Source organism: Vanacampus margaritifer, chromosome 1, assembly GCF_051991255.1.
Source record: "Vanacampus margaritifer isolate UIUO_Vmar chromosome 1, RoL_Vmar_1.0, whole genome shotgun sequence".
NCBI lineage: Eukaryota > Metazoa > Chordata > Actinopteri > Syngnathiformes > Syngnathidae > Vanacampus > Vanacampus margaritifer.
The window spans coordinates 65636702-65661168 of record NC_135432.1 but is presented as its reverse complement, the minus strand read 5'-3'; the positions used below and the strand labels follow the sequence as shown (position 1 = coordinate 65661168).

The 24467-nt window shown below is 40.5% G+C and overlaps 2 protein-coding genes across 7 annotated transcripts in view; one reads left to right on the top strand and one right to left on the bottom strand.

The window, feature by feature from the left end:
• Window positions 1-14619, top strand: part of sptb (spectrin, beta, erythrocytic) — a 39721-nt gene extending 25102 nt beyond the window's left edge. For 3 of the 4 annotated variants that reach the window (XM_077562378.1, XM_077562385.1, XM_077562361.1), the window contains 20 exons: window positions 731-821; window positions 912-1058; window positions 2243-2530; window positions 2624-2860; window positions 2974-3063; window positions 3559-3879; window positions 4850-4980; window positions 5063-5267; window positions 6344-6567; window positions 6967-7117; window positions 7351-7595; window positions 8795-8933; window positions 9010-9094; window positions 9160-9356; window positions 9432-9514; window positions 10595-10655; window positions 10801-11048; window positions 12055-12228; window positions 12326-12368; window positions 13153-14619. In XM_077562378.1, the coding sequence (XP_077418504.1) occupies window positions 731-821; window positions 912-1058; window positions 2243-2530; window positions 2624-2860; window positions 2974-3063; window positions 3559-3879; window positions 4850-4980; window positions 5063-5267; window positions 6344-6567; window positions 6967-7117; window positions 7351-7595; window positions 8795-8933; window positions 9010-9094; window positions 9160-9356; window positions 9432-9514; window positions 10595-10655; window positions 10801-11048; window positions 12055-12228; window positions 12326-12368; window positions 13153-13353 (3361 nt within the window). In that variant the 3' untranslated portion in view covers window positions 13354-14619. The remainder of the gene's footprint in view (window positions 1-730; window positions 822-911; window positions 1059-2242; window positions 2531-2623; window positions 2861-2973; window positions 3064-3558; window positions 3880-4849; window positions 4981-5062; window positions 5268-6343; window positions 6568-6966; window positions 7118-7350; window positions 7596-8794; window positions 8934-9009; window positions 9095-9159; window positions 9357-9431; window positions 9515-10594; window positions 10656-10800; window positions 11049-12054; window positions 12229-12325; window positions 12369-13152) is intronic. The other variant, XM_077562369.1, reaches the window with a different exon arrangement.
• A 414-nt stretch (window positions 14620-15033) lies between these two features.
• Window positions 15034-23722, bottom strand: snap23.1 (synaptosome associated protein 23.1). Of its 3 annotated transcripts, none has more exons than XM_077562397.1 (8): window positions 23430-23722; window positions 20858-20972; window positions 19158-19199; window positions 19024-19072; window positions 18716-18833; window positions 17497-17676; window positions 16681-16825; window positions 15034-15855 (listed from the first exon to the last, which is right to left on the bottom strand). In XM_077562397.1, exons 1-8 carry the CDS (start codon window positions 23705-23707, stop codon window positions 15793-15795), a joined length of 990 nt encoding a protein of 329 aa, XP_077418523.1. In that variant the 5' UTR covers window positions 23708-23722; the 3' UTR covers window positions 15034-15792. The 3 variants fall into 3 exon arrangements, with proteins under 3 accessions (XP_077418523.1, XP_077418532.1, XP_077418541.1); XM_077562406.1 differs by lacking the exon at window positions 23430-23722 and adding an exon at window positions 23249-23416; XM_077562415.1 differs by lacking the exons at window positions 15034-15855; window positions 16681-16825 and having other exon boundaries at window positions 17572-18449; window positions 18662-18833.
• Between the last annotated feature and the right edge of the window lie 745 nt (window positions 23723-24467).

The following is a 24467-nucleotide window of genomic DNA, read 5'->3' as shown; positions in this document are numbered from 1 at the left end:
TTGACTAAAACTGCCATTTTATATGGGATAGTTCAATATACATTGAAAATTTATGCTGTTGTTTTGTCTATTTCTTTGTCATGTGAGTGCATTGAAAGTACTTAAAAACACGGAAAACCCATGAGCTCCGGGGGGCTTCGCCTGGACCTAGCTGGGTGCCGGCGGCCCCCAGACCCCCGGCTAAATTTTCAGATAATTTCACTTTGGTCAAATCACATCCCTGTAAATAGAAATAATTCAAATGAATTTTTGACGTCTATAGCCGTCAATGGCAGCGAATGAGTTAATGGGGTTTTAGTCTCGTCCAGTAAAAAGTGCGCTTGGACGAAAATATTTTCATGTCGTTTTCGTGAACAAAATAAACACGACCCCGAAGCACAACGAGACGGGAGGTGTTTGTTAAAGCCGCGCACCACTTTTGAGTTTCCTGCTCTCAATAAGAATTTTGTGCTTCGCCCTAAAATTCATCGTTGTTGAGGCTTAATGGGTGTCGAAATGCATCCCAACTTGATCAGTGGCGCTCACAGAGCCACAGAGGAGGCTTTTCCCCACATTAACTCCCACAATGCATCTGAGTAGGCAGGTTGCGGCGCTAATGGATATCGATTCACTTAAAAGTCAGCGTGTACACTCTGATGACCGTTCCTGTGCCAGGTGGATTTGTGAAACTCGAGCCTCTCTCTCTGCGGGGAGGAAAAAAAAAAAATGAAAGTTTGTTTTTGACATTCAGGCAAAACAAAAACAAAGCGCGAGCGCAGGAGGTGTCGGAGCAGCTGCAGGACAACCGAGACCTTCAACACTTCTTACAGAACACTCAAGATGTGAGTTCACCGTTTGTTGTCGTGCCGCTGGTGCTGTAGCGTCGAGCGTGACGCCGATCTCAGGACGTTTCCGTCTCCGTCCCATCCCAGCTGACCGTGTGGATCAACGAGAAGATGCTGACGGCTCAGGACACGTCTTACGATGAGGCCAGAAACCTGCACAGCAAGTGGCTGAAGCATCAGGCCTTCATGGCCGAGTTGGCCTCCAACAAAGACTGGCTGGACAAAGTGGACCAGGTACCAATTGAAGAGACCCAGGACAAGAACTGTATCAGCATCAGGCCAGAGTTTTGATAGCTATTGGTTGCTTTGTTGTGGTTGTTAACAGGATTTTGCTAAACAAATACAAAAACGACTTCATTTTTGGGTTGTTTTGACATATGAGCAAAGGAGTAAATCTTGACATGTTGGTGCACCCAGTGTAGCTACTAGCTAGCTTACTAGCTCCAGGCAAGTTAGCGTAATGGCACAAAATTGTTGCCACTAAAATTTGTAAAGGGGTGAAGTGTGGGCAAAGGAAGACATCTTGAAAATTTAATGCGCATTCGGTTGCCTTAAGTAGCTTCCTCTCTGCCAAGCATCAAAAGTAGCAGACAACAGGTTGTTTTGTTAGCCATTTGCTGGTTACTAGTTAGCAAGTTGGCCCGTGTGACTGCACAAAAGAAACATTTTCACCACAATTTTGGGAGGGGTGACGTAAGGGCAAAGGAAGACATCTTGAAATTCAGACACAGATCCAATTGTCTTAAGTAGCTTCCTTAGCTCTTCCCTTTGCCAAGTACCAAAAGTATGACTCAAGAGATTGTTTTGTTAGCTATTTGTTGATTAGCAAGGCGGCTAGCGTGAGTACACGAAACAACATTTTTCAAGATTTGTATAGGATGCACATAATGGGCAAATCTAAAAATGGTGATGCAGATCCAGTTGTCTTAAGTTTACTGTATTACCTCCGCCAAGCTTGTTTTGTTAGCCGTTTGATGGTTAGCAAGTCAAAAAATGTTCCACTAATATTTGTTGAGGGGTGGATCTGGACATTTTGGTGCAGATCCCTTTTGTTGCCACTGGCTACCAGCTAGCTACTTTATTACCTCCACCCAAGGACCAAGTACATGAGGTAAGAGGTTGTTTTGTTAGCTGTTCAACAGTTGGTCAACCGTCCAGCTAAACATGATGACCTAAAAGAAAAATTTCCACCAAAATTTTTAGAGGGGTGACCTATGGGGGAAGGAATAAATCTTGATATTTTGGTGCAGATCCAGTTGCCTGTTGTAGTTTCTGGCTACTTTATTACCTCCACCAAGCACCAAATATATGAGGCAATAGTTTGTTTTGTTAGCCTAGCCGTTCGCTGATTAGCAAGTCGCCATTCATATATCTGAATAACATTTTTCTTTTCCGATCCAAATCCAATCAAACGACAGGAGGGCCAGGAGCTGATGGCCTCCAAACCCGAGTTGGAGCCGGTGGTGCGGGAACGCCTGGCCGCCCTCCACCAGCTGTGGGAGATGTTGGAGTCCACCACGCAGGAGAAGGCCCGGCTGCTGTTCGACGCCAACCGCTCGGAGCTGTTCGACCAGAGCCTGGACGACATCAGGAAGTGGCTGGGCGAGCTGCAGCAGCAGCTCCAGAGCTCGGCCGGCCAAGACGGCGGCGCCGGCGAAGGCGTCAGAGATCTGACCAACGCAAACATCCTGCTCAAGAAACACCAGGTGGGAATCATACATGCCATTACAGAAGGCGAAAAAAAATTGCTCGTGTTCTTGACCCCCCCCCTGCCCCGCCCCGCTTCTTCTGGTGAGCAGGTGATGGAGAACCAAGTACGGGATCGCGGCCGAGAGCTGGAGGAGCTGCAGGAGGTGTTGAGGACGCATGGCAGTGGCGGAGGACGTGACGAACAGCGGCAGCCCGAACTGGAAGCCGAGCAGCAGAATCTGCAGGTTCAGTTCCAGCAGCTGATCGCACCCTTGGCCCAGCGCAGGGGCAAACTGGAGGCGGCCAAGGCCGTGCATCAGTTCTACAGGGACCTGGCTGACGAGCTGGTGAGTCTTACCACATCGGATTCCGTATATATATATATATATATATATATATATTTTTTTTTTTGTTTGTTTTCCTTATTGAGATGTCCTGACATTTTGTCGTTGTTTTCCAGCTGTGGATCGAAGAAAGGATGCCGCTGGCGCTGTCGCAAGATCATGGAAACGACCTGCAAACTGTGCAGCTGCTGCTCAAGAGGAATCAGGTAACTTGAGATTTTATAGAGCAGACGCAGGGAATGCAGCCTTATAATATATAAAAAGTCTGCACACCCCTGTCAGGCTTTTGTGATATCAAAAAGTTAGACCATGATGAATAATTTTAAAACCATTTCCAGCATTTATGTGACTTGCTACAAACAAGATCTTGGAAGCTTATGCTAAAAAGCAAAAAAGATCAAATAAAATCATGAAAAGCCGACTAGAACATTAATTTGTGTTAGATGAGCGCTGACACCAATTAAACATGAGTTTAAATGATTCGTTGAGTCTGAACAGACATATTCCCAATTTCAGAGGGTGTGCACATTTACACAAATAACGTATTAAATTTCATGAATTAGAAAAATCTGATTTGAAATAATACAAAAATGTAAAAAAAAATAAAAATTATACAGTGAAAAATGTAATTTCAATACAGTTTGATAATAACGGAATATGCAATTTTCACAATCATTATTAATTGAAGAATCCTTTCGCAGACACTGCAGAGAGAGATCAAGGGCCACCAGCCCCGCGTGGACGAGGTGCTGGAGCGAGGACGCAGGATGGCGGCGGGCGAGGAGGGCGAGGAGGGCGAGGAGGGCGAGGAGGGCGAGGAGGGAGGTCCCGAGACCGGGCGGCTGGCCGGGCAGCTGCGCCAATTGGAGGAGGCGTGGCCGCGGCTGCAGGACCAAATGAAGCGACGCAAGGACAGGCTGGACGCGTCGCACCGGGCGCAGCAGTTCTACGACGATGCCGACGAGGCCCAAGCGTGGATTGGCGAGCAGGAGCTCTACATGATTGCTGAGGAAAAGCCCAAGGTACAGCAAAAGTCTACACACCCCCTCTTCCAATGGCAGGTTTTGGAGAAATTAAATTCATATACAACTCATTTGAAACAAAACCTCTTTTACACGGCAAGTAAAAAAACAACAACAACTTTGATCACTTGGTTGCAGAAGTGTGCACACCCGCTAATGCTGGGAATGTGACTGACTCTTCACAATGAGCCAATCACATTCAAATTCATGTTGAATAGCAATTAGCACACACCTGCCACAGCTTTGTTTTTTTTAAGTTTTATTGAATATTTTTTTTCCCAGTTTTTTTTTTCTGTTTAAAAAAATATATATATTTTCCTCTGTTTTTCTGAATATATTTTTTCTGAGTATTTTTTTTTGAAAGGTGTTTTCCCTCAGCGATTAGAGAACAAACCACAATACAGTATACACATTAATTCCTTTATTGAGAGCCAGTAAATAAACATGACCATCTTTATTGCATATGGAGCTATGCGGGAAAGTGTCCGTTTCCGCTTTTAGTTAGTCTGCAACAAGTCACTTGGAGTTCAGAGGTAAAAAAAAAAAAAAAAAACTCAGTTTTTTCAGAATTTCTTTTTTTTCTGTTTTTGGGGAGAGAGAAAAAATCCTATTTTTTAAAATAATTTTCAGCCAGTTTTTCCGAATATTTTTTTGGACAGGAAAAAAAAAAATCAGTAAAACAGAAAATAATATTTAGAAAACCGGAAAATAAAAAAAAAATACCAAAGCTCCCCCCAAAAATTCATTCAGAAAAACTGAATGCAATACGCTTCCGTATAGAATACTAATATGGATAATAATTATAATATAAAAAGCTGCTCTTCTGTCAAAAGACGGTATTGTGCAGTGGATGCTGCATCTCATTTATCAAGGAATTTATCTTGTTCAGCATCCGGCAGGTTTTGTTTTTGTAGCACCCATTTAGTTTTGTAGAATTAACGTTGACTTTTTTGTCTTTTTGTCCATGCAGGACGAGCAGAGCTCCTCGTTGAGTCTGAAGCGCCACAACATCGTCCAGCAGGCCGTGGACGACTACGCCGACTCCATCCGGAATCTGTCGGAGCGAGCTCAGGTCATGTTCACGGAGGAGCATCCCGACGGGTATGACACTTTTCTTCAAATGGGACTAAATGTGGCCCAAATGAAAACGCCCTTTCGTCTTTTCCATTCTGCTGCGGCGCAGCGAGAAGATCATCCGTCGCCAGAGCCAAGTGGACAAGCAGTACGCCGGGCTGAGCGAGCTGGCCGAGGACCGGCGCAGGAAGCTGGATCACGCGTACCAACATTTCCTGCTCAGCCGCGAGGTGCAGGACCTGGAGCAGTGGATCTCCGAGCGCGACGTGGTGGCGTCTTCGCAGGAGATGGGCCAGGACCTGGACCACGTCACGGTACAGTCGCCTCTGCAATTTGGTTTACCGTCAAGAAGTCAAGCAAATGTTGCCGTCAACTTGTTTCGTGGCGCTCGCGATTGAAGTTTATTGTCAAACTAAACAGAAAACGCAAATAACTTGCGCATGACTTTGTCAGCTAGCTTAATGCTAACACACAATGCAAAACACCATAGACGGGATAATGAAACTAGCATGAATGTTGCGGCGTTATAGCCCTGCAGCGACAAGTGTTGTAATAAATTAAGCAAAATAAAAGTGAAATATTTTAAAGTTTTTAATATCATAAAAAGCTGTATTAAATGTGTGATTTTTACAATATAAAAAATAGCAATCATAGCATGATGTATCAAACTGTACATTTAAAAATATGTAATCAAGTAACCCCCCCAAAAACACAATATTGGACAAGAATGATAAATATTAAAAAAAATTAAAAATACTCTGAATAAAAAGTGTAATATTTTCAAGCGTGAGATTTTTAAAAGTAATTTAAAACGATTTTTAAAAGTAATTTAAAACAAATAAAGTATAATAAGCAAAAAAATAAAAAGTGGTGGAAATAATTTGAATAGAATCAAATAAAATATACACTTAATCAAAAACAACTCAACGATATAAAATATTTAAAAAGTTACAAAATACCGGTAACTGTACAAGCAGTGTGTTATTATATAAAAGGGTATAGACATATAAAATAAAGTAAGCAATTAACACTTATTTGAAAGTAATAAAAGTGTTAAAAATATAGAATAAAATAAGCAAAAAAAAGTACAGAATAAAAAATATCCTAATTAAAACTAAAGTATAAAAAATATATTTGCATAATAAAGTAAGCAACATAATACTATGTGAAAAGGGTTAGGCCTCGTCGTCCCTTAAAGTGTAAAAACGTAATAATAAATTAACAAAAATAACGTAAGCAAAAAATATACTGCATACAAACACCTTTTTTTTTATGTCGTTAGAAAAGATTCTGTTGATTAGCAAGGCGTTAAAACCCTGCTTGTGTACAAAGTCAAAAAAAAAAAAAAATCCCAAAGTTGAGCGTCACTTTGTTGTCACGCGTGCGTCAGCTCCTGCGGGACAAGTTCCGCGAGTTTGCGCGCGAGACGGGCGCGCAGGGTCAGGAGCGCGTGGACGCCGTCAACCGGACCATCTACCAGCTGATCGAGGCGGGTCACGGCGAGGCCATCGCCATGGCCGACTGGAAGGACGGCATCAACGAGAGCTGGGCCGACCTCCTGGAACTCATCGACACGCGCGCTCAGCTGCTCGGCGCCTCCTACGAGCTGCTCAAGTAAGCGAGACAAATGGAAAAGGAAAGTAGTAGTAGAGCCGTCCCTGGCTTGAAACCAGAGATTTTGTCCGATATTAGTCAAAACTTTTTGTGAGGTTTTGTGAGTCTATTTTCTTATCGTTTTGGACAAACCGCACTCGTTTGCAAGATTTGCAAGATTTATTTTTGTGAGATTTTGTGCAAATTCAGAAGTTGTCTTTTTCTAGCATGTTTTTTTTGTTGTTGAGAGGTTTGTTTCAGCTCTAAATTGCACAACGTTTGTTCAGCCCTTGTGACTGATCGCCACTTCGGCAGATGTGTTTTTCCTATAAATATTGTTGAACTCCAAATTTGTGCAGCAGTGACGCTAAATCCAGATTTGAACGCAACTTGAAATCCGGATGGCTGTGTGGTCTTAAGGTACTTTGACGACGGCAAGGAGTTGGTGGTCCAGATCGGCGACAAGCACAAGGAGCTTCCCGAAGACGTGGGCGAGGACTTCAGCAAAGCCGAGTCCTTCCACAGGATGCACGCTGCCTTCGAACGCGACATCACCTCGTTGGGAAAGCAGGTAAGGAAGGACAAGCGCTGTTTGAATCATGGCTTTATATGCTGCCCCCTGGTGGACATGCAAAGCCACTGATACGGCTCCCAAGACATTCATGGCCAATTTATTGATTTGCTCTTTACGAGGAAAAGAAGAATCGTAGTCTTGCACTAGTTAGTAGATGTCAGTCAGGCAAGATATGTCAGCATGCGGCGTGCACCCGTTGACACCCGTTGACACCCGGCCCCCCTTTGCAGGTGCAGCAGCTGCAGGAGACGTCGGGCCGGCTGCGCGCGCAGTACGCGGGCGAGCGTGCCGACGCCATCCAGGCGCAGGAGCGGGAGGCTCTGGAGGCCTGGAAAGCTTTGCTGGACGCCTGCGACGGGCGCCGCAAGCGACTGCTGGACACGGCTCACAAGTTCCGCTTCTTCGCCATGGTGCGCGACCTCATGGCCTGGATGGAGAGCATCGGCCAGCAGATCGACACTCAGGAGAAGCCCCGGTAAACCGTCGGACAAGCAGAAAACGACACTTTTGCTTGTCGCCATTCACTTGGATATGCTACGGCTCAGTTGCGCGGCATGTTAAGAGTTTCTTGTCGTTTTGCAATGTAAAATTACTTCATATAACCAAACCCAACAAAACCGGACGGTCTCCCCAGGCAACCATTGTGCTGTCGTTTAGGTTTTGAACATAATACCAAATTTGAAACCCTAACATAAATAAAAACCCTAATTTGAAACCCCAACAGAGTAAAACCCTAATTTGAAACCCTACCATAGTAAAACCCTAATTTGAAACCCTAACAGATTAAAACCCTAATTTGAAACCCTAACAGTAAAATCCTAATTTGAAACCCTACCATAGTAAAACCCTCATTTGAAACCCTAACATAATACCCAAATTAGAAACCCTAACCAATGAAAACCCTAATTTGAAACCCTAACAGAGAAAAACCCTAATTTGAAACCCTACCTTAGTAAAACCCTAATTTGAAACCTTAACATAAATGAAAACCCTCATTTGAAACCCTAACAGTAAAACCCTAATTTGAAACCCTACCATAGTAAACCCTAATTAGAAACCCTAACAGATTAAAACCCAAATAACATAATACCCAAATTAGAAACCCTAACATAAATGAAAAACCTAATTTGAAACCCTACCATAGTAAAAGGTTTTCATTTATGGTAGGGTTTCAAATTAGGGTTTTACTCTGTTAGGGTTTCAAATTAGGGTTTTCATCTGTTAGGGTTTCAAATTTGGCTATTATGTTAGGGTTTCAAATTAGGGTATTACTATGTTAGGGTTTCAAAATAGGGTTTTCATCTGTTAGGGTTTCAAATTTGGGTATTATGTTAGGGTTTCAAATTAGGGTTTTAAATTAGGGTTTACTATGGTAGGGTTTCAAATTAGGGTTTTGCTGTTAGGGTTTCAAATGAGGGTTTTCATTTATGGTAGGGTTTCTAATTTGGGTATTATGTTAGGGTTTCATATTAGGGTATTACTATGTTAGGATTTAAAATGAGGATTTTACTCTGTTAGGGTTTTAAATTAGGGTATTATGTCACGGTTTCAAATAAGGGCTTCAAATCAAGGCATTGAGTTTCAAATGAGTCTACTGTCTACTTTCAACAAGAAACTCATTGCATCAAAGAAATCCGTGCTTTTTGCGTATTCCCAATTGTTCCCAATTTCCAGGGACGTGTCATCCGTGGAGCTTCTGCAAAAGTATCATCAGGGCATCCGCTCGGAGATGGAAGCGCGTGGGGCCAAGTTCACCGAATGCACCGACTTGGGGACGAGCCTTCTGGCCAGCAAGCACCGAGACTCGACCGAGGTCGGACATCTTTTTAATCCCCACGTCCGTTTCCACTCACAGATTTCTAACTATTAATTTTGTTCTGGTCGTCAAGATCCAAGAAAAGATGGCACAGCTGGAGCACAAACGTCAGGAGATGATGTTCAAGTGGGACGACCGCTGGGACTGGCTAAGACTTTGTGAGTGCAATTTTATCATAAATATGGTCCATATTTGCCGTTCCGGAAAACCGTTTTGTGTGTAGTGTTGGAGGTGTGCCAGTTTGCGCGCGACGCCTCGGTGGCCGAGGCCTGGCTGGTGGCTCAGGAGCCGCACGTGAGCAGCAAGGACGTCGGGCAGTCGGTGGACGACGTGGAGAAACTGCTCAAGCGGCACGAGGCTTTCGAGAAGTCCACCGCCGCCTGGGAGGAGCGCTTCTCGGCCCTCGAACGCCTCACCACCGTACGGCGCAAACCACCGGCGCTGACTGAAACCTTCACTGGCAAAACGGACAAACGTTGTCTTGTGTCTGCTCAGTTGGAGTTGTTGGAGTTGAGGACGCACCAGCAGGAGATGGAACAATTTGTTCAAGAGCAGCAGCGCTATGAACAAGAGAGCAGGTACCAGTTGACCACGCTTGACCACGGTTACCATTTACCACACACACACAAAAACTTTATTGACGGCAGACAAGTTTGCAAACATCTTGATGATTTGGTCATAATCCTTTTTTGTTGTTTTAGGATTTGTGCAGATTTTTATTCAAGCAAAAATATGTGCATTATGTAAAATGTATTCAAAGTTTTCAATTATTTTAGAAAATTTGATTTTCATTTTTGTTTTCATTCATTTATTTAAAATTATGTCATTGTCTATTTTAATTTCTTAATGATATTATATATATTATAAATTTTATTTTGTCATATATTTCAGTATTTTACATTACATACATATATTTAGCTAATTTGGGGGGGTTAACTTGTTAAATATATGTATTATTATATTATATATATTATATATATGTATAATATAATATATATTATATATATATAATATAATATATATATATATATATATATATTATATATATAGAATATAATATATATATATATATATATATATATATATATATATATATATATATATATATATATATATTAATATATATATATATAATATATATTAATATATATATATATATATTAATATATATATATATAATATATATTAATATATATATATATATATATATATAATATATATAATATATATATATATATATATATAATATATATAATATATATATATAATATATATATATATATATAATATATATAATATATATATATATATATATATATATATATATATATATATATATATATATATATATATATATAATATATATATATATATATATATATATATATATAATATATATATATATATATATATATATATAGAATATATATATATATTAATTTATTAGGTGAAAAATAAAGTGAGTTGTGGCAATTGGGAAAATTACATTTTCAGCAAATCTTCTGCAGTTGGTAAGGATTTGTTTGTCATTTTACATTTCTGCATTGTCAACAATAGGATAATATGTATTGTAAAATATATGTAATATAGCCATTTGAATGAATTTTATACGGTGTTGATAGTTAGTGTTTCAACAATTTTCTGTTTCTTCCAATCAGAAGAGAAGACACGGGATTTGCAGAGTCTTCGCAACTCTTCACAGTGGAGGAAGAAACTCTGGTGAGTTTGGGCGTGAACGTGAAATTAGTGCTGCAAAAAAGTGTGTGGGGAAACTAAAAAAAAAAAAGGCGTGGTTGGGGGGGTATTGAGATTCTTTTTATTTTTTTTGCGCCAGTGTTCTGTTTGAATATGTTATCTCCTCCAGTCCGGAGCGGCGGAGCCCAGTTCGGGCATCCCCGAGGGGTTGACTGGCGATGCCACGGCGCCGGCGGAATCCGAAATGCGGGAGAGCGGCTCTCTGGAGCTGGAGGCGTCCATCTCGGCCTTGGCCGAAGAGCTCGAGCGGGCGGCCACCTTGCCGGCGGAGGCGCCCCGAGCCCAGACGGTGTTGTTGGAGGGCATGCTGGGACGCAAGCAGGATGTGGGAGGGGCTAGGAAGAAGGTCTCCTATAGGTAAGACACCTCCATTTTGGTTGCTGTGCCCTTTTCGGAGCCGTTGGGCGACATTTTTGTTTGCATCTAATATTGCTAAATTTAACTTGTGTAAGATTTTTGGTAGCAAATTTTCCAAAGCGGCAGTAAGGGGGAAACAAGTCACAATCTTTCAAAGATGGGTGGAGCAAAGAAAAAAGGTATTTCTTCACCTGCAACAGAGTGACACGACTGAATGCCACTTAACTGTTTCACTAAAATATGCGGCACTTCAAAACGTTTCCTAAGAAGATTCTGCAAGCTGCAGACGTCAGTCACCAACTGTAGTTCCCCGAGAGTCGCGCTCAGCTGCAGCATTCATGAATACATTTGCTGTGGAACATTTTTTATTTTATTTATTAACGTTATGTTTATCTTTTTCGTGACTTTGCATAATAAAGTATTTTTTTGGGGAGGACAAAAATTGTAATCTTACTAGAATATGATTGTAATTTTACAAGATTAGAAATGCATATATTTTATTTATTTTAAGCCAAAAGACTGTTTAAAAAAAAAGTTAACACACCTTTTAAGTCTTGATTTAAAAAGTTTATTTAAAAAGTCTTAACTCTTTTATATTAAACTTTTTTTATTATTATTATTTTTTGTTTTTAAGAAAAAAATGTGCTGTAATCTTATAAGAACATTTTTTTTTTTTTTTGGGGGGGGGGGGGAATTGCCTAACAATAATCATTTACAAATTTTCAAAATGTTTTCAAAATTATTGATGCACAATCCAAGAATAAAGAAAACAATATTTCCAGAAAAAGTTGCAAAGGAAAAAAAATGGGCCTGATTTCTCCACAGTATTCCTATTTAAATTTTTATCCCTTTTTTTTTCGTAGATTTAAGAGCTGGAAGTCCAAACAAAATACTTGAAATGGTTTAAATTGTGGGCCCAGAATGTATAATCTATAAAAGTTTTATGATTTTTTTTTTTGTTTTTTTGAAAGAGTCTGCAATGTGAATGGATTTGTGTGTTGTGCAGGTCGTGGAACAACTTGTACTGCGTTCTGAGGCCCGGTCAGCTGTTGAGCTACAAGGACGCCAAAAGCTTCGGCCAAGGCGCCACCTTTCACGGCGAGGACCCGCTGCCGCTGGGCAACGCCAGCTGGGAGCAAATGGGCAACTACAAGAAGAAGAAGCATGTGGGGAAACTGCGGTGAGGGCGGTTGGTTCACTACAGCCTTCTTGTTTCAAATGCGGTCGCTGGCGGCAAAACGCAACATGGACGTCAATTTATTTGTTCTCTTTCTCAGTCTTGAAGATGGCAGTGAATATTTGTTCCAGTGTAAAGACGAGGTGAGTTCACTGTTAATTGCAACACACGTTACTTTAGTTTTGGGGGAAAACTTTTTTTTTCAAGAATTGGAATATTAACTCTTTGACTGCCAAAAACGTTAAATAACGTTTAGTAAAATCCTAGGGAGGAGTGCCAAAGACGTTAAAAGACGTTTGTTTCAAAACAGAGGTGAAACTAACCATTTTCTATTGTTGATTACTGAAAAACGGAATAAGGTAGAAACAAATTGTGTGTTTCCATAGTCCAAACACATAATTTTCTGTGGACCTTGAAAGATCAGTCAAAATGCTTAAAATCGGCTGGCACCCACGGCATCCCTTTTCTGAAAACGTCTGGCAGTCAAAGAGTTAAAGATAATTTTTTTTAATTCAACAAAAAAAGTGCTTTTAGTCAAAGTAGTATTTTTTTCAAGTTTTACCAGCTCAGTGGCCTAGTGGTACAAGTGTCCGCCCTGAGACTGGGAGGTCGTGGGTTCAATTCCCGGCCGGATCATACCAAAGACTATAAAAATGGGACCCATTGCCGCTCTGCTTGACACTCAGCAATAAGGGTTGGAATTGGGAAGTTAGATCACCATATGATTCCCGAGCGCGGCTGCTGCTGCTGCTCACCGCTCCCTCAGGGGACGGGTCAAATGCGCAGAACGAATTTCGCCCCACTTACTGTAGGTGGGTGTGACAATCAGTGAATCTTATCTTATCTTATACTACAAAATAAAAACACGAGTGTGAGCTGACCTCCCTTTCCCCAAAACGTCGTGAATGTTTTGTTGTTGTATTTCAGGAGGAGCTGCGGCGTTGGAGCCAGGCCATGGCGAGGGCCCTTCAATCGCCGGCGGAGCAAGAAGAGGCGGCGGCGGCGGCGGAGGGGCCCTCGGGGGCCAAAAGCCAGAGTCTCCCCCCGCCGGCCTCCTCCTCCTCCGCCTCACCTGGCCCCGCTGCCAAGAAAGACAAGAAGTTCAGCCGCTTTGCAAAGAAGAAGTGAGAGGCCTCGGGCTTGCTGGGCGTCACCGTGGCAACCTGGCACGCCACTAAACGCGTCCAAGCAGTCGAGGGCACGCTTGGGAGTTGTTTTCTATACATCAACATTGGTTCTTCTGCTTGTATTTAAGCAAACACATGCTAGCAAATGTCTTTTTTTTTTTTTTTTTTTTTAAATGAAAGCACAGGAACGCTCTTTTCACACTCAACCAAAGAATGATTTGTAATTTTTGCTTTAGACGCATGCTTGGAGGTTTGCCACGTATGACAAAGTTTCTTTTGGTGCCTCACACAAATGGTTGTGAACTGTAACGATACTGTGCACACAGAAGCTCTGTAAATGTAGCAGTCAGGCTTGTATTTGAATATACGTTCAAGGTTCCGCGCTAGTTTTTATTTATCTGCACACGTGGCGGCGATAAGCTGCAAAAGAGGGCCATACTCAAAAGATGTATACCACACAATTATAATATTACAAGTACAGTACAGTCCATTTTCTTTGCTGGGAAAAAAAGACGACTGCAACAGGTTTTGCTTTTTCATTAAAAACTGAAAGATTACAACTTCTTGAATTTTGAACTTGACAAAATGTGACTAAATACAACTTTGAGTAAAAAAATAAAAATAAATTAGATTACTATCAGTGTCCCCCACTTTTTTTTTTTTTTTTTGCTTTGACCCCCCCAAAAAAAACAGATGACTAAGATTGCATATAGATAAAAAAAAAATTGATTCTAGTTTTAAATTTCAAATTACAAATGCTGTAAATGTATGTAATTTAATATATATGAGTATACTGAATAAAATAAATTATACAAGAATAGTAAAAAAATTATTTAAATTGAAAAACTTCTAAATTTGATCATTATCTAGCTTTTGCGTAAGCCTTTTTTCCCTCAAAAATACTGTTGACGTTGAAAAAAAAAAAAAAGAAAACCAGCGTTATTCTTGAATATGATTTCCCCCCCCCCCCCCCCCAAAAAAATTATTTAGTAATACCAACACACCTATAATTTTGTTTTCCTTGAAGCCATAACGTTGCAACAAAAGTCATAAAGTAATCTTGTGAGAAAGTCAGTAAAAAAAAAAAATAAATCGAATTTATTAAGTCATATTTTTTTCGGGTAAGACTGTTGCTTTTACATCTGTTTGGGGTCATGACATTCCCTAAAACTACAATTTTATTCTCGATTATTTTTCTTGTAACATGAAACTTTCCTTTTGGTTGTTAATTTTCACAGAAATAAAACTTGTAATATTCTGACTTCTATCGTGTGTGCCAAACCTCTTCATTGTATTCTTCCACAGTCTGGCAGGGGGCAGTCTTTAGCCACCGTTGCATGACATTAACATGTTTATTCAATGTTTGTTAAATGGTGCTAATGTGAGGCCAAGTACTCCACTTGTAGTAACTGTTTTACTTTCTTTTTTTTTTTATCACCATTGGGGAAAACGTAATTGCACACAATATGGACTTATAATAAGAATTTACTTATTGTTTGCTAAGCACCAATCAAGACCATCTAATCTGACTTTTGTACTATTTGTGCGCTGACAGGAAGCAGCTAACAGTGACATTAAAAACTATTGACTTTTGAAGCACCTTGGCCAAACACACACACACACACACACTTGCAAGATTCTTATGATTGTGGCTAAAATTAAAAAGATTGAGCAGACGACATTCATACTTGGAATAGCTTTATTACTGAGTACAAACAATTCAACAAACGTTTTTTTTTTTTTTTTTTTTGTAACAGCTGATCTTTTGCAGCTGATCTCAGGTCAGATGTGCTGCTGAGAACATATTTACATGGGGAGCGGCCGCGCGCTGATCACGAGACCTGAATGCTAGCAGGCTAATTGCTAACAAGGATATTTACATTACAATCCACTTGTTGCAAGACTAGCTTGTGTTGGGTACATGACAGGTCCGGGGTGGGTAATTCCGTTCCTACTGAAGCACATTTTTAACTGATTATATTTAAAAATGTAAAGGGAAGGATTTCATTCACAGCTCTGCTTGAAATAATTAAATAGTTTGAAATTATACACATACAATAATTACATGCTGGCCAAGGGGTAGGACATGAAAGGCCATTTGAAGATTTTTTTTTTTTTTAAAAACGGAGCACAGGTGGAAGCGATGTCGAGAGCAGTATTCTCTAATGTGATTTTGATATCAAAAAGCGGCCATTTTGGAAGCTAGACAATCTTTTAACTGATCTCATATCCGTTTTCTATTTGGTGCTCTGCTCTTATGTGGCTGCGATGAGGTGTGTTTCATGATGGAGAAAGCTTTCTTAGAGAGAGAAAAAAAAAAGTCCAAACCTTACATTGGTCCTGCATCTGTTTTCTAATTGGCTACACAGCAGCAGGATGATTGCGTGTTTTTGCGTGGCTGTGCTGGTGTGTGCGCTTTGTTGCTGGAGAAAGCTGCTTCTTAGTTGATGAGTTTGGTGGCTCTCTGGTTGGCTTCATCGATGCGCACTTTGTTCATGTCCGCCTGGAAGCAAACAAAATCAAATGCAACATGATTCCATATTTTACACGCCAACAGCACCACAGAAAGATGGTCATGAAGACAGTCGGGTGAGAGCAAGGATGGCCACTAAGACTGATCAAAATGAGCACAAGACCCAATTAACGTTCAAGTATTTATTTTTTATTTGACCTTGATCAGAGAGAAAATAAAAACGGTTCTGCATGCCAGGCCAAAGTTGGCAACGTCACCAAATGCTTTTCAGGTTTTCCTCCAAGGCGTACAAAAATATAGAATCCGGAATATCGTTTTTTTTTTTTTTTATAATGGGAAAATTTTATGCGAGGACAAAAAAATCCAAATCTTACAAGAATAGTCAGCTTGTTGACACATGTTTTGGTATTTTTACTGAAAATGGGGGAAAAATGACTTGTAAGAAGTAAAGCTATAATGTTATGAAAAAAGTCACACGTTTTTTGTTTTTCCTTTCCAAAGAAAAAAAGTCTTATCTAATTTAGAAATGCAAGAATTGTCCCAACCTTACGGAAATAAAAGTTGATCATCTAAGAGATCCAATTATTGGGACATCATCAATAATGTCGCCGTGAGAAAAATGGTTCAATCTTACAAGAATAGTCGTGACTTTCAGAGGAAACAACTACGAGAATATTACAATATTTCGATACACATTTGGAATATTTATTTTCAAGATCCTGCCCAACACTGCTCTCGATTTTTGTTTGTACTCCGTTTCTATATTGTGATTACCAGCACACGAAATGTATTTTACTTTTTGGTCACAATTGAATTGGCTCCGTTTTCAAACCTCCAATTAAGGATCTGCGCTACCTTATCGGTGATCCGGTCAATCTGTTTGTTCTGCTTGTCCATTTCCGTGCCCATGTCCACCGCCATGGACTTCAGGTTGCTGATGAGGCCGCCGACGGCGTTCAGATTGTCCTCCATCTCGTCCTCACGGGCGTCGTTGGTTATCCTGCGACGTCGTTAAGACTTCCACGTTAGAAAAACGTCCTTCAAGACCGTGAAAGTCGTCGACATCACGGCTTGATGAGAACAGACGTTCGGTTTTGCTTCCTTAACTCATTCACTGCCATTGACGGTTATAAACGTCAAAAATTAATTTGAACTATTTCCATTAGTTTCACATTTTTTCGAGTGTGACAACCTAGAATTTTTTTTACTGTACATTTAGAACAGATGTAAAATTTGTAATTAATTGTGAGTTAACTAGTGAAGTCATGTGATTAATTAAAATAAAAAAAAATAATTGTCTGACGCCCCTAATTTTTAATTCTTTTCTTTTTTATTAGGGACATCAGGCGATTATTTATTTTAAAATTGTAATTAATCACATGACTTCACTAGTTAACTCACGATTAATCACAAATTTTATATCCATTCTAAATGTACAATACATTTTATTTTTTTTTTTTAGGTTTTAGGTACTCTTGTTAACAAAAGTGGAAAAAATGTGAAACTAATAGAAACCGTTCAAATGAACTTTTGATGTCTATAGCTGTCAATGGCAGTGAATGAGTTAACAAACACGTTTTTCCTCCCGACTCACAAGACATCTTAGCACCGCTTTTGGCAATCAACTCATTCCATTTGCTTGAAGGAAGAAACGGCGCAACGCTTGCTCACCTCTTGACGTACGGCCCGGAAGGCGGCGGCGCCGCGTTGACTTGGCCGGGCTGACCGTTGCGAACGCCGCCCGGTTGCTTCGACACCACTTTGGAACCGTCGCCGTTGCTTTCGGCGTCCAGTCCTTCCCCGATGCCCCACGTGCGCTTGTAGCGCGAGTCGTTCTCGATGGACGTCACCCTGCCGGGGGCGCAAGGCGGGAGAGAGAGCGGCGCGCCGCGGGTTCAACGGGTTGGAGCGTCAGGCACACGCGAGAAACACGCCTTCCCCTACCTCATCGTTTGGTAATCGGCAAAGAATCCTCGGCTTCAAAGCGAGGGCGTTTTGGGGAAGAGCGGGTTGTCATGGTTACGAGCGCACGTTTGGAACACTCGCATACAAAAAAGGGTTGAGTTCAGGGGTCAGCAACCTTTTTGAAACTGGGCAACTTCTTTGGTGCTCATTAATGCAAACGTTGCAAATAAATTTGCTTAAATGACTTTTTACAATATCACTAATTCATGATATTCATTGATGATGAAATCACTGATCATGGCCATGATTTCTTAGGACCATCGTAACATACATATCAATATACAACACAATTTTTATTATTAGGGGGGTCAGGCAATTACAGCTTTTAATCATTATTAATGGCATGACTTCAATAATTAACTCACGATTAATCGCAATGTTATTATTTGTTCTAAATGTACAGTAAAATTATTACTTTCTAAGTTTCTATACTATTGTTAACAAAAGCGGGGAAAAAATATTAAACCAATAGAAATATGGCTAACACTTTGTCATTGATACAGTAATTTCATAATAAATCATAAAATTGAGTTAAAAATTAAAAAGATATACTGTAAAAAAACACCCCTAGTATTGATATACCGTAATCACTTTTACAATATTCCTAGAAAATAACAATGTCCCATCACGGGGTAAGCTTTTTTTTTTTTTTTTTTTTTTAAAAAGAACGGGCTCATGACAGGACGGCGAGGACGCCGTTTGCCGGCTTTTTTATTTATTTATTTATTTTTTAAGAACGGGCTCATGACAGGACGGCGAGGACGCCGTTTGCCGGCTTTTTTATTTATTTATTTATTTTTTAAGAACGGGCTCATGACAGGACGGCGAGGACGCCGTTTGCCGGCTTTTTTTTTTATTTTTTTTTTTTTTTAAGAACGGGCTCATGACAGGACGGCGAGGACGCCGTTTGCCGTCCGAGGCGTACCTGCTGCACGGGCAGATGCAAAGTCCGCAGCACTTGGAGAGGTCGCTCAGGTTCTTCTCGGCCAGCCTCATGTCCTGGTTGATCTGGTCCATGCCGTCCTCCACGCGGTTCAGCTGCTCTGAAAGACCAGCAGGCCGCATTGCGTCAACCATCGGCACCGCCTCAACTGACAGTTTGACTCCAACAAGTGAGAAGTTGTCAGAATCAAGCCAAGAACACCAAATGCACTTTTTCTAGTACTGTGGAAGTTTTGAGAAAAAAAAAAGAAGAAAAAAAGACATCAATATGTGGGCAAGCGGCGTACGCACCTCCTTGCTGGTCCAACATCACCAAGGTTTTCACACCGGTCTCCTTGCTCTGCAAAAGGCACGTTTTTGAAATGTTAATTTCCTTCTGGTTCAGTCACAGAACGGCTCGACGACGGCGATGCTGACTGTCTCACCTCCTCGGCCATTTGCAGCATCCTGCGCGTGCTTTCCAGCGACTGCAACATAAACACATCAAATGTATACATTTCTATTCTCAAAAGCATGTGTCAGGTGACCAAAGTGTGAGGAACGGAAAACAAGGAGCATGCAAGAACTCGGAATGCAGTTGCTCCAGGTGAGTAACGGCCTGATGCTTCTAATTTCGACGATGACCGCAACAATAAACACGCTGTTAATTTTCTGACAGTGTCGTTGACAGCGTCAATCAAACTTGAGCATCTTCATCTTTAATTTTTCCGAACTGGTACAACTGATTTATCGGGGCTATGCTATGTTGTTAGCCTTTTAGCACAACTGGTAAAATCCTTTTTTTTTTCTTCTTCCTTTAAAAAAAAAAAAAAATACATATTTTTAAGACAAAAAACACAAACAAAAAAAATTCAACAAGCAAGAAGAGTCCAGTTGCCCTTTTTTTTTTTTTTTTTTTTTTTAAACATCGCCTGACAATCTTGACCTGGATAAATGAAAATCTACACATACTAGACATAAAGAAAAATAATAATAATTTTTTGCGCAAATGTAGCAAACATAGTTTATTTGATATGCGATGTTAAGCTGAAAATGATTTGGACAATTACACTACTTTGCTAACATTACAAGAAAAATAGTCATTGGGTTACACGAATTTAGCCATAAAAAATATTACCCCCCCAAAATATTTAATATCAATAAGTGAATTAGTTGCAGTGTCACAATTTTATTTGCGTGAAATTATTCAATTCAAACATTTTGATTCTTACAGCATAATTTCATTTCTGCTAGGCCTAAATGCACATTTGGTTGTAAGTGAACCTGAAGTTGCAGTCATACATACAGTTAAGCCTTATTATTATCACCACGAGGATTTATTATTATTATTATTATTTTTAGTTCTAGTGATTTTGTATCTGGTAAATGTACAAAAATGTTCCAAGACCGAAAGACTTTATTCATCTCTCTCAATACAACATCAATTGATAGTTCACTAGTTTCTGACCTCCACTGAGCAGAAGGCGACAAGTTGTCAGCCGAGCAGGCGTAGGCAGATGGAAGGAAGAGACAGAAAAAACATGACATCATCACACGCGCAAACATTCATAGAGGAGAAGCAGCGGAAATCCTCCGGCGGCCGTTAAAAGTCGTCAAGATGATGAAGGCGCCAACCAGCACAACCGCAGACGGAGATCGTCACAATATAAACAATATTGTTCAACTATGTAAACAAAACATGGTTATTGATTTCATGTCAATGCTTAACTATGTTGACGGGCTTTTGGCCCAACTTTAATAAAGTTTCGTGTAAATGTTGAAAGACTATCGATATCGTGCTTAACACACATTTGTTGAACGGTTCCGTTCCTTCTCATTTAACGCAAGGTTGACCTTCCAGAGCACCCTGGTGACAAACAAAATCCACAAAATTATTGATTTTGTTGTCAGTGCCATTTTTACATGGTACAAAGTAACTGCTTAGTTCAACAAAAATGTTCAATAAACAAAACGTGGTGACAGTGTTGACACAAGCCAGCTTAGCAGGATCGTCGTAAATATTCATCGCTGCTGAAGGCGTCAATAAGACACCAATTTGCGCTCATCTCGTTTCTTTTCGGAACTTTTAAGTTTAAGCGCGTGCAGGTCCGACTTCACGCGGCACCTTTGCAACGGGTGGGATTACCTCATCGGTCACTTGGTTGGCCCTGGCGGCGATCTGCTCCACCGTCATGTTGTCCATGTTGCTGCTGTCCAGTTTGGACGCGCCTCCCGTGGCACTCAGCTCGATAGTCTGCGGCCTGCGACGGTGTGAAGATTAGACGGGAGGTTAAGAACAATCGAGGGATGGCTGGCTTAAACTATTCATTTATTTTTTTTCCACCACCATTTTAAAAAAAATTAAATAAATCTACGAATGTGTTTCCTTTTGCAAACAATGAGCAACACACAGAGCGAAGTCATGAGACGGAATGCGGACACCTGCCAACAGAAACTTTAACGGGTTTGTAATGAGACAGAAACACCACATCAGCATGTATGCAGATGCGTCATGAGGACAAAGAGCAGCCACAGGAACGATAACTCGCACATTTTCCCACCTCAGTCGGTCGCATCAGAGTACAGACAGCGCCTGAATGTTTACCACTCAATCACGTATTCTACCAATTCATCAGATAAATATTGCCTTTGCAGGTGTTTTTTTTTTTTTTTTGTCCTCTTGGTGTTGCCATCCTTGCGTTCTACTGGACTAATTGGATTTTGGCTGGTGAGTGACGTGGGTGTCAGCAAATGAGCGCAGTTGAGTTGAGTGACTCCGTATGAACGGAGCCCACAGCTCTTGTATGAATGTGTTTGTTATTACGTATTTGTTTTCTTACCATTCTAAAAAGAGACCGTTCAAATTCTTACTGAAAAGGGTCCGACATGAAGCCGTTTTGGTTGGTGACCCAACATGACCCACGTTGTTGTTGTTGTGACCCTTCCAGAACCGGCACTGGTCCTGTATATTCATGATATAATACATTACGTTTGAATGATTAGTTCATATTTAGCGTCTTTCTACTGTATTAGTTAAGCCTTCAAGAAAATATCATTTCTGTGTAGTTACTTTTTTTGCATGAGTTTTGACACCGCTAGCAATTTTAGTACAAGGAAATAGGTCAAATGCTTTAATTGATTTTGCTTTAAGCATTCGTGGGCTTTGGAAAAGGCAACTTCAAACTTACTCTCATGTGTACGCATTTCCTGCTTTAATGTTTATGTTATTAAAGGCAACTTTAATGTTTTTGGCTTTTACTGGGAAGGATCTTGCTGGATGTGGTTCATGACGCATCTTCTGTGATCGCCTCGCATCATTCTTTTATGGCTTCAACGTTAACGTTTTGCATGGCTTGTTTTTTTACTGCATCTAAAATGCAATCCAGGTTCATTGTGACAGTTGAAAGCCGTTTGTCAACATCTAGAAGTAATCAGATTACATCAGCAAGCCCCGACTTGCTTTCCTCTGAGGATGTTGCCGCTTTTTTCCCCCTTCAAAGTCACACTCCTTCAAGCAGTTGGCACTTTTTGGCACACAAACGACAAAAATTCTACAAGGTCTTCGGAGGAGACGAGGAAACTGTGGAGGAATTCTGCTTCCTGCAAAACGTTTCCCTTGGACTCAAAAAGCTGCAGCGACGGCACTTTGAATGGAAAAAGCAAAAAGGGGAGCATGCGCTTGTCTGGATGAATTATAAAGTATTTTTGTTTTAATTTATACTTCCTCTCTTAACAGATTACACACAAACTTACCTCACAAAAACATTAAATGAGGGTAAAACCAACAAATGAATTGTTTTCATTTGTTTGGGAAAAAGTTTAAGGTTACAATACCCTTTTTATTTGACCATTTATGACTAACTGAAACATTTTTTTTTTAAACTAATAGATTAACACCTTAGTTGTGGTCATCTACAACTGTGCATTTCTAGTTTTACACTTAAAGCCCAGCATGTAAACACATTAAAACAAAACACACACACACAAAACACCAATGTGGACGTGCCGACTCATGTCCTCAAAGTTCTGGTTCTTCTACCCAAACCTGTTCCTCCAGATCATGGTGCAGTGCACAATGACGTCTTTGCTTATTCCTCACAATGACTGCCTACCAGTCACAGTTTCAGACCATCTGCTATTTCCTTCTTATCTCTGGCCTGGAGTCATTGATGGGAAATAATTAGGTGAGGCTTTTGAAGATTTAACTACACATAAACAGGTAAAATACTACACACATAAAGAAATAAAATGATTCACATTTGGGGGACATCAATGGGAAATAAAGGATTGAAGAGTAACATTTTCATTAAATAAATAAATAAAATACATACACGACAGGTGTGAATCAAACCATTTCTTGATTTCGTTAAAATTCTCGCGAGAAAAAAAAACTGTCAACAGGTGACGTTAACATGAATGGCAAGCACCAAAGTGATAAAAAAAAAAGGCGACATAAAAGATATGCCGGTTTAAACCCCAACAAACCAAACGAGAGTATTGACCGTTTTAAGATGATGAAGGGAACAAAGTCACTTACATTGTGCTTAAAAAGTAGCCGTCGACGACCGGCAGGATCCGAGGAAAGTCTCCCCACGGAGCCGACCAAGCTAGTCGGCTAAAGCTAGTTCCGCTTTCCCCTAACGCCGCCACCCAAATAAACAACGCCGACGGACGGGGCGAGAGGCAAATAAATTCGTCCGAGGGCAGTCGGTACTTACCGTCGAACCCTCCCCGCGTCGAGTTTTTCGACCCGGCAACTCCTCCTTGAGTCAGGTATGCGAACTTGGCGCAAGCGATAAAACTTCTGGATTCCTTCACTACGCTTCGTGTCGCGTCTTCCGCCTTGGTCACGAGCACGTAATGTGAGACGCGCGCGCGAGTTGCTATATGGCGGTGCCTTCGATGGCCGTCGGGATCTTTTTAATTCCGTTGAATAGCGCGTTAAAAGTTTGCTAGTTGTGGTGTTGGATAAAGAGGGTGGGTCAAAAGTAGGCATGCATTAAAAAAATAACAGTTACCTGAAATAATTTAAAGCAATTTGAGTCAAGAACAAAGAAAAACAGGTACAGAAGGAAGTAGTGGTGAATGTAGTTTTTAGGTAAAGGAAAAAAAGGAAGCAAAGATAAAAAGCGGGTTTGAGGGCAGGAATGAAGAAGTAGCACATTAAGGAAGTTGGAAAGGAAGGATGGGCAGGAAGGAAAGAAAGAAGCATGTCCGGAAGGAGCGTTTCCAGTGTGAAACCTTGACATTACTAGAATCGTCTGGTTTTTGAACGCCGCACACTTTTGCTGTCATCTGACTCCAGAGAGAGGAAGAAGCGTTGCTGTTTCCTCCCACACGAGTGCAGCATTTACCCTTCACCTTACACAACCGTTTTGCCCATTGTGAGTGCATTTTTTGGGGGGCTTAAGATAAATACAATCATTCCATCTTGTGTTGAATCTAACTGGCTGTTTAAAGATGTCAGTCAAATTGACCCAAGAAAAAATAATGAAAATGAAAGACTAGCGTAATACTGTAAATGTTTGACCTGCCCCCCATTTCTGACACTTCTGTCAAATGAAACATGGCCTGGGTCTAGTTGACCTCTGAAAAAAAAATTTTTTTTTCCTCGAACCGTGATCTGTAATAGGTACCGCACTAAGTCGTGTTTGATATTTTTTAGTAACGGGGTTAACCGTGAAATATCAAGAATGTTTCATGTTTTTGTTTGTTCATATTGGACACTTTTGGATAATGTAACATGGCGTGGGTCA